The sequence below is a fragment of the Solanum tuberosum genome, unplaced genomic scaffold (assembly GCF_000226075.1).
Source record: "Solanum tuberosum cultivar DM 1-3 516 R44 unplaced genomic scaffold, SolTub_3.0 scf00237, whole genome shotgun sequence".
In the NCBI taxonomy this organism is placed as follows: Eukaryota; Viridiplantae; Streptophyta; class Magnoliopsida; order Solanales; family Solanaceae; genus Solanum; species Solanum tuberosum.
Window position 1 is genome coordinate 447,637 of NW_006239161.1, and position 9,949 is coordinate 457,585.

A 9,949-nucleotide genomic window follows, 5' to 3' on the forward strand; every position below is an offset into this window, starting at 1 on the left:
TAAGTACTAAAACTTTTTAAAAATAATGTAAACTTTTGTTCCTTTTCTTATTTTACGTATGTTCCTTCATAAGATAAAAATTTGCATTACGCTAGGAGGATCGTAAAAATGTATGTACTTTGAAAATATTCTATCCATTGATTATATTGACGATAAGAAAATAGTGAAATTACATACTTTGAAAAAATATAAGAGAATTCCACTAATCCAATGTATGATTATAAACAATACTAGTAACATAGATGAAAAGAGTTTTTACATATTGCATAATGTACATCTATAAATTGGTCAATAAATTAGCAAATGTAAAATGCATTTGGTTAGACCTACACGATAATATGTTGTCCATCTCCTCTTTCTTTTTTAGTACACTCTTTCGAATCTCAAAAAATAAGCATAACGTTGTTCACACGAACATCTAGTGAGTCCAAGGCCTGGATGAACACTTAGAATACGTATAATTAAACTAAAATTATGAGACGTTGAAAGCGAAATAACAAGACATCATGCGTAAGCTAATAAAGAAACATTGAACGACAAAAATAAAGATACTCATAATATTAAATTGATTTGATCAATAGACCACATATATAACTTATATAAAAATGAAATAAATTAAAAAAATATTTGGAGAATGATTTCCCTCTCAACAAGACTTCATTTGAAGATTACATTGTAAATGTTATTGGATTGCAGTGAAAGGAATGATTTTAATGAACGGCAAAAAGTTTAATCAATATTTCTAAGGACCTTCATGTTTTTAATATTGTATAAATAGTATATATTTCTAAGGACCTTCATGTTTTCAATATTTCTATTTATCTTTTCTTAACGAACTAGCTAGTGATGTATGTTGTGTATTTACCTAAAAGTATATTTCTCTATCTGAATCACATCTTGTTGCATTTTTTTCACATTACAAGTGTGAATCAAAGCCATACATTTTTAAGCATATTCTTTAAAAAAAATTGTTGTTGCAGAATTATTATTTACTAATTGGATTGAAAGTGGATAAACTTGTACCATCTTCACCCCCACAAGATCAGAAACAAGGATGGGAAAACCCCTCGGCAATTGTTCACATAAAAGCACAAGCTATTACTATAAGTTGATGAAGAACACTGCAAATTCTTGTATGATTGTTACAACTTTGATTGCCACGAATCACGATGGTGTTTGTTGCTGGCTTCACTACGGTGATAGTGGTATTCCAATATTGCTAAATTTGAATGGATTTATGGTCTTTGTCATATCAAATGCATGCAGTAGCATTATTCAGCTTAATCGTTTCCATCATTATGTTCTTGTCCATTCCGACATCTCGCCATGCTGAAGATGATTTTTCTTGTGTCATTGCCTGCCAAGTTATTGTTTGGACTCACGATGTTGTTGTCTCGATACTTAGCATGCTCTTGGCTTTTGCAACAACCTTCTTTTTAGTCTATTGATCATACAGATTGGGAGCCAAAGCTCATTGCTGCTTGTGTTGGTGTTTCTGTAGCTTTTTAAAGAGTCAAGACTAACAAATCCTTTCTATACAGGAGTTGGGAATGCTATAATCACAAAACATTCCTACGCCTCCATGTACCTAAAAACAAGTAATTGACTACATGCGGATGAACAACAATAGCCTACCGTGCTTCTTGCTTTCCAATAGTTTATACGTCTCCAAATGCCACAAAAGTCGCATGGGAAGGGTAGTACTCGTAAGCTGTTGTATATCATTTCAAGAATTCAGACAAGGTCAATCAACCTGCGCTTGAACTAGGGACAGGAAAAAGAAAGTAAAGTCAGCTACAATCAGATAAAGTACATCAAAGTAACAATTTTGAAAGGAAATTTTCAATTTCAAGTTACTGGATTGATGCAGCAGCACACTTGTTAGTCTTTCACATTTGTAGGGCGAGCGCTCAACTTGGTCTTTATTTCCATTCACATTTCTCTCACCGTTATTTCAGACTTCTCAAACTTCAGGTGAAGGCACATCAAACGAGAAAACAAGGAACTTCTATCTAGTTTAACAAAACTAAATAGTCATCTCTTTAAGTTTTTGAAATTCCCAAACCTCCTCTCTCAGTCATTCCCAAAACCTCTCTCTTTCTGACTATTCAATCCAACGGGGACTGGTGCAGGGAAGACTGGGCTGAAAGGGAGGAAGAGAGGCCTGGGTGGAGCTTGGTTAGGAGAGTGCAACATGTCAAGTTAGGGGAGGAGAGTGTGTGGGGTTAGAAAACTGCTTCTTAAGTGAAACAAATTTAGAGGGTAAAGTGGGAACAAACAAGCACTTTGTTGACATAATGTGATTTAGCGGTACCATAAAAAGGAATTGTATGCGAGGTCCCTCTGAAACCTACTGGAACTATGAAGTTTCAATATTTTTCAAATAAAGAATAGAGGTACATTCAGTATCTTTAAACTAGAATATGTTTTTCAAATAAAAAGGGAGGTCCATTCTGTATAGTTAAACTAGAATTGAGATACTAGTAGTACTGCCAAATATGACCTTCCAGGCACATTAGAAATTATCAATTATCATCAATTCAAACTGATGGATTCTATGACAAATCACTTTGAACAACGAAATTTCCACCTTAAAGGACTGCTCTCTCTCCTTATCTAAAAGAAGAAGAAAAAGAAGAGGAATGCTCTTTCTAAGATCTGCCTAACTATCAGATGTTCAAATTCTTCATGTTCCTAATGCCCCTTGCAAAAGGTACAAATATTATGCAAGGCAATTTCAAGTTCTACTAGAGAAGCAGCAGTTTACCATTGTATCTTAGATTCTTTCAGATAGCATTTAAGTCCGGAACCATGTAAAGCTAAATGAAACCAGTTTCTTGCAGCTACTAGTGTCAACTGTGCCTCAATAAGTTGAGGTCAGTTATACGAATCATCTATATCTATTGTCTTCTATTCTAACACATAATATTCCAATACTCAATAAATTAAAGTGTTTTTAAATCCTACATTTGTCCTTATGCTAACATAAGAATCCCAAAACTTAGTGAAGACACTTCTGCCAAACACAAGGCTTAATGTAAGTGTCAACCACAACGACTTGACACTATTCCCGACGTTGTCATTGCCTATATATCCTTTGTGACCAATTATATATTGCTCTCACCTAAGTTCGCATAAAGTGAGCATAGCATCCTAGAGATTTAACAATTGTATCACTTGGGGGTATTTGGCATTATTATATGCGTTTGATTAGTCTTACATGACAATATCTGATGAAATGATTACTTGTATTGTGTGTTGTACAAGCCAATTGATTTAGTTGATACTGTTATACTGTTTGTGAGGACCATGTATGTTGGTCTAATAAATCCCGAGTATCCATAAGGGACCATGTGGTTCGGTTTAATAGATTATTTGGAATACACACGGCCCATAGATTAAAATAATCAGTCTAAAGAGTTTGACCCCGAGGGTCTATGGTTGAATATATGCTGCGATTGACTTGTACCTACTCTCTACATATCCTACTTGATGTTTCATTAAAGTACTAGAAAATATATATTTTTATGTTGTTGCTTCCATGCATTATTTTACAGATTGCTCTGTGAGGTATATGACAGAGGGTCGATGATCTTGATGGGCTTTAGGCTCACCCTTGTTAATTTTATGTTCTCTGATCCTTCCACTAGTTCGATTATTGGTCAACTGTGATAAAGTGAGAAATATTGCAGAAGAATATTATTGAATTGTGTCTCTACATTATTCATTGAGACCCTATTTATAGATGCTACATAAGTCTCCTATTCCAACTAGGACACTAAATTACAATCATTTTTCAAGTAGGATTCTATATACTATTCATATTCCTACTCTTATTCTAACACTCCCCTCAAGTTGGTGCATACATGTCATATGTACTGAGCTTGTTACAGATGTGATTAATACAAGGAGCAGTGAGGAACTTGGTGAAGATATCTGTAAGAAAACTGCTAAGGACTGCTTTGGACGTGTGGGCGATCTCAGTTGAAAGGGAACAAACTGAAAAATGTCGGAAACTGGTTTAAAATATATGGGTCATCTTGAAATCAAGAGATCAGAAGATCTTGAACAAGAAAGCCATCGAAAAACAGGCCAGAACAGGCTCACGCGCCGGAGCGTAGTCAGATCTCGCCGAAGGTGATGATCTCCTGGGCGGCGCGTGGGAGGTCGATCCACAGTAAGGCGGTTGTGATTTGGTCACAGGGAGACACTGTACCTCTGGGAGGTGTTGGTTTATGCACAACACTGACGAAAAGTGAAATTACGTATCTGAGGAGTCACCGAAAAGATGCATGGTGCTACGCAACACTGATTTGAGAAAGTAGTACGCAAAGATGCACGGTGCTATACAAATCAGATATGAGAAAGTAGTCACCGGAAAGATGCACAACGCTACACAAATCATATATGAGAAAGTAGTCACTAGAAAGATACACGGTGCTACACACATCAAATATGAGAAAGTAGTCACAAAAAAGATACGCGATGCTACACAAATCGGATGTGAAAAAGTAGTCACCGAAAAAATGCACGATGATACGCAAATCGAAAAGATGCATGGTGCTACACAAATTAGATCTGAAACGCCATCGGAAACAAGCACGGTGCTACTTTCTGTCCCAGATGCTTCTCAAAAATCAGTCCTTCTCAGCATGATTATTTTTCATGCATATATTATTGCCCCAAATTTTGCTAACATAATCATTGGCCATACGGGCAGCTATATGAGTTATAACCACCCGCCGACTATGGAAGCTCTTTTTTATTCTCTACCAGGATCGTAGAGGCTTTGATACCATATAAGAAATATTGGAGAAGAATATTATTGAATTGTCTCTACATTATTATATTGAGTCTCTATTTATAGACACTACATTAGACTCATTTTTCAACTTAGACACTACATTTCAATCCTTTTCCAAGTAGAATTCTATATACTATTCTTGTTCCTACTGCTATTCTAACAGTTAGTGCTCAAGACCTTATCAGAGTTCACCAAAGGTGAGAACCCACAACAGCCGTGTTGGCACTTCAAGCTAGTTATTTCATTTTGTTTACTTTCCCGTTGTAACCAAAGCTATGTAATCAGAGTCGAAGCAGCGCTCCTTGACCATTTATTTTAAGATATCAATGTCTTAAACTTGTACTTTTGGATTTACGTAGCTTTTCATCAGAATTATTAGACTTTATTACTTTGCATTTCAAATATTCTGCTCAACTATGAAAATGAGTTGTGATGGCAAAGGACGGGTTTGGTTGGGGGTAGTGGTTCTTAAGGTGCCATTCATAGCCAATAGATTTGGATCTTGAGAAACTTGGTAAGAGTGCTTAGGCTTTAGATTCCTGTGAGTCAAGGAGCAGTGTCCTAGTAGACTCTTATTTATAGATATGTTGTTGACAATATCTATAAACATGAGGATGCAAGGGAATTTATGGAAAATTTCCCTTCTTTCTTCCTTTTGTCTCATGCGATAGATTTTGAAGTAAGCTCTAATCCTTGAATGTCTTTATGACATATGGTGAATACGAGATAGTTCCCAAAGGATCAGATGAGGAACTACCAGTGCAGTCTATGCCTGGGGCAAGTAAGCTCGAGTGCTCAGACTACTCAACCTAGAACCACAACTGCTAAGGTTACAGGAGGTAGGCCCCCAACTGTTGGGTGAGCTAGACCAACGCAGCATGTGATACTTAAGGCACAGGATATTCCCATACAAATCACAGTTCTTAGTCCTACCATTACTCTTCCAGTTAATGTAGTATGTGAGAGTGAGACCCATGTTGCTCACACTCATTACAAATGTCGGCGGGCGCATGTCGAATCCTCCAAAAATAATGCACTTCTAGAGGATATGACACAGGTGCAGCAATATTTTTGGAGTGACCAAGTAACATAGTGTGAGAATATTGAACGTTTTGGAATCTTATTCTTCTAGACCAATTGAGCTGCCAGTGCCACCAGCTGTTACATGCTACTATTGGTGCTCAGAGTCCTACTGTTATTCCTTAGAAAAGTAGCCTAACACCCTAACCTAGCAACTGAGACTGCAATCCTTGTTCCTATTATGGCTTCCCAACCTATGATACTGATGGGTAGAGCGGGGCCTTCTACTATTGTTAGAGATGATATGGTAAAGAATGGAGTCTTTCTGAAATTCTTCCTCCCAGAGTTGGATAACACTTCAACCACTACTACGGCTCAGAAGTTCATAAAGAAGTGTAAATAGATACCTTTTACCATGGGTATTAGAGACACACATCGAATAGCCTGAACTACTTTTCCACTATTTGGTATAGCCGAGTCTTGGTGGGTTTCCTATCAGAGGGGCAGGCCAGCTGGATCTCCATAGCTCACTTGGAGCGAGTTTTTAGCCTTGTTCATGGAGAAGTTCATTCCCTAGAGTCAGCGTGATAGGAGGTAGTGCTAGTTTGAGCAAATAGAGCAAGGAGCTATGACTACGGTTGAGTATGATCTTATTTTAACTAATTTGTCTCACTACTTGATCCGTACTTGTTGATGAGTTATGTTACCGTATTTGAGTTATGTTAGTGATTGAAAGCCACAATAGTACATATTTGGATGTTGGGGATGTTGCCACCGAGCAGATGCAATGTAGACTCATGAGGATGCTGAGAGAAATAGGAAGAGGGCTCGTCATCTTGTACCTACTAAGAGTGCTCTAAATGAGGGCAGGGGTGGTCATAGTCAAGGTTCTTATCAAACCAGTTAGCTGCACTTCCTCTTTTAGCACTCCAGCTCACCAGGGGCAATAGCAGCATTAGAGAAGTGGTGGTTCATCAACCCACACTTGCAGGTCCTGTAGCAAGGTACATTATGGCCAATGTAAGAAGATGGGAGGCAAAGAGTGTTTTACTTGCAGTGAGTTGGGACATTATGCTAGATATTACTCGGGGGGTGATACAGCTAATACTTAAACAAGACCACATGGCTACTGTTCGGACCCCAGTTCAGTTAGCCAGGACTATTACGCTACTCATGTATTAGCAGATAGGGAGCTTGGGTAGAGGGGTCCTCCCAAGTGTTTAGATAGGTCAAAAAAGATGCAGATGCATCCAATGCAGTGGTTACAGGTATACTTTCCATATGTTCTCATGATACTTTCGCACTTATAGGTACGGGATCTACTTATTCGTATACAACATCATACTCTATGTAATCCCACACGTGGGGCCTGGGGGTTTACTTATTCATATGTATCACTATATTTTGCTTCGTACTTGGGTAGAGATCTTCTTATCCTTGATGTTCCATTTGCTGTCTTGACCCCAATGGGGGAGTCCGTTAGAGTGGACGGGGTCTATCGCAATTGTGCAATTTCCATTGAGAGGGTAAACAATGCATTCGATCTTATGATCCTAGAGATGATGTAACAGATTAATCAAGGGAAAACAGATGTTAAACTAAAATAAGTCAAAAGCAATAATTGGGGCAACCCCAACTTATTGCTTTTGGCTTAAAAGCACTTTACGTTAAAGTTACTCTGAAATTGTCAAACACTCTAAAATGCTGAAAAGAACTTGAAAGCAGTTTTTAAGCCCTCCAAACAGGCTCTAGTCACATATCTTAGTAAGTAGCATCCAACCCAATCAAAATGAGAACTCCCAAGGTTACCTGTCAACTTCAATTTGTGTTTGGACCTTATCTAATAGTATGTTTATAAATGAACATGGATTTCAGTATGACATAAGAAATTAAAAAATATTTTTATCAAGAGGAATTAAAAAAAGAACTTGAGAGACTTGTCCCTGATCAAGACTTACAGTGCAAAGTAAAAAGAACATATTAAAAAGTCATGAATCTACTTACATTTGTGTTTTCAATTTCTTTTAGAAATTTCTCTGGATAGTCAATATAGTTGGCGCATTCATTCTTTACTCTAACCACAAGCTCTTTCTCTTCAGCCTTTTCAAGGTTCCTTATCAAAATACTCATAGTCAACTTATCTGGGCAGAATCCAGATATCTTCATCAGTTCATACATTTCCATTGCCTTCTCTATGAGATCTACTCTAAAGTATGCCCCAATCAGCTCAGTATAGGTTCTGCTATCTGGTTGCAGACCTTCTTTTATCATGTGCACAAATAGTTGTTCAGCCATTTCAATGAATTTGTTTTTGCCCAGCATCATTATCATACTGTTGAACACAGATAAATCTGGCGTGTACCACTCCTCGTTCCTGACAAAGTTGAACACCTGAGATTTCGGATAAAATGCACAAATAAGATAAAATGAAGAGAAGTATTAAGGGGCAATGGAAGTCATTCTGGAAGATCCGTGAATCCCTCCAACTTATATTAAAACTCTCCAAGGTCTGCCTCGTGCTGATCCAAGTTGAAAGAGATAAATTGAACAAGTATGGTCGTCCCTTGTTAGGATGTACTATTAAACTTAAATTGGGGTTATTTGCTAACGTTGTTTCCCTGTGGACTAAGTTTTCATGATAGGTGGGAAGAGTAAACACCACTTGAAAGAAAGAGCTATATATTGGTCCTTTTGTCCATATCAAAGTATGGAATTTTAATCAGTCTAGTCTGTATCTTCAAAATTAAAATATATAGGGTCAGTGTGTTTGGTATGAAGGAAAACATTTTTCAGAAAATGTTTTGCAATTTTCCTATGTTTGGTTGATCAAAATGCTTGGAAAGTAGGAAAGTAAGTTGCATAAGTGACATTCCAAGTTTATTGTCTCCTTCCCACCTACCCCATCCAACCCTCACCCCATGACCCTCCCCCACTCTCCATCCCTATCCGCCTCCCTAATGTTTTGCTAAATAACACATAAATACTCTTGGAATAATATTTTTTTTACATTACCAAACATTAGAAAATAAGTAAGAGACCACTTATTTTCCAAGAAAATATTTTCGAGGACATACCAAACACACCCAAAAGGTTTGTCTCGATCATGATCACATTTGAAGTTGGGTTGTGTTAAAGTTTGAATGCTGGACACAACAAATTGAGAAGTAATTCTATCTACTACACTTCATTGTGCTTAAACAGCCATAAACTTCAAATGAGACGCCTTTACGCAAAAACGTATTGCAATTTACGCTACTTGTTCAATTAAACTCTAAAAAAATTGAGTGAGCAGAGCAGAAAAGAGAAGTTGAAAAATACCTTTAGAGCCAAGTGAACTTCATTTTGCCTTTGCAATTCATTCAAAGTGTCTAATACATCAGCCTTCAATAACCTACTAAGTTTGTTTTTCAACATCTCCTCTAATTTGTCAGCTGATTTTGCTAACTTCACAGACTGTACAGCTTGTATTGCCTCTGAGGACAAAACCCTTGACCTCCACATAGGTTTTCTTGGTCCATTTCTCAACCCACACACAGTTTTCTCAATTTTCTTTGAAAAAAAACTATTGAGTTGTCTTCTTGAAATTTGAACTTCTTTCAGAAACCCCATTTCACACAATTGAATTCTAAAGGAACCCATTAAGGGAGAACGATAACTCCAGGAACTGTTGAGCTTTACTTAGATATTAATATCGTTGAAATTTCGCAATTTTTTGAATTCTTGAAAACTCCAAACGGAAACTCTTGCATACCTACTCACCCGGCCCAAAAAAAAAGAAGAGAAGAATTACACGTTTTTTCATCCCTCAAATCAAATAACAAAGGATATAATATGACCCTTTGGGTCTTTTGGATCCTTTGACCATAAAAGTATTTATTTGGCTTAACGCATAATCAGACCCTTGAACTTGTACGCTTTTTCCATTTAGACACCTCAATAAGACCATCTTCCTATTGAACACCTAATGTATACTCAAAGTGTGTCTATCAGACACTTCATGGGCATTGCCCGAAAAATGCAAGTTGCGTGACTTTCAAACGCCTATAACATGAATAAAGAGTGAATCATAATGTGACATGTGGCAAATTAAGAAAAATATCTTTTACAAATTTTTTTTTGTCAGAC

The 9,949-nt window shown here is 37.1% G+C and overlaps 1 protein-coding gene across 1 annotated transcript; it reads right to left on the bottom strand.

Moving 5' to 3' along the window:
* Positions 1–1,042: 1,042 nt before the first annotated feature.
* On the bottom strand, positions 1,043–9,602 carry LOC102599303 (pentatricopeptide repeat-containing protein At3g46870-like). The gene is made up of 3 exons (XM_006356881.2): positions 9,143–9,602; positions 7,829–8,215; positions 1,043–1,764 (listed from the first exon to the last, which is right to left on the bottom strand). Exons 1-3 carry the CDS (start codon positions 9,461–9,463, stop codon positions 1,735–1,737), a joined length of 738 nt encoding a protein of 245 aa, XP_006356943.1. The 5' UTR covers positions 9,464–9,602; the 3' UTR covers positions 1,043–1,734.
* Positions 9,603–9,949: the final 347 nt, after the last annotated feature.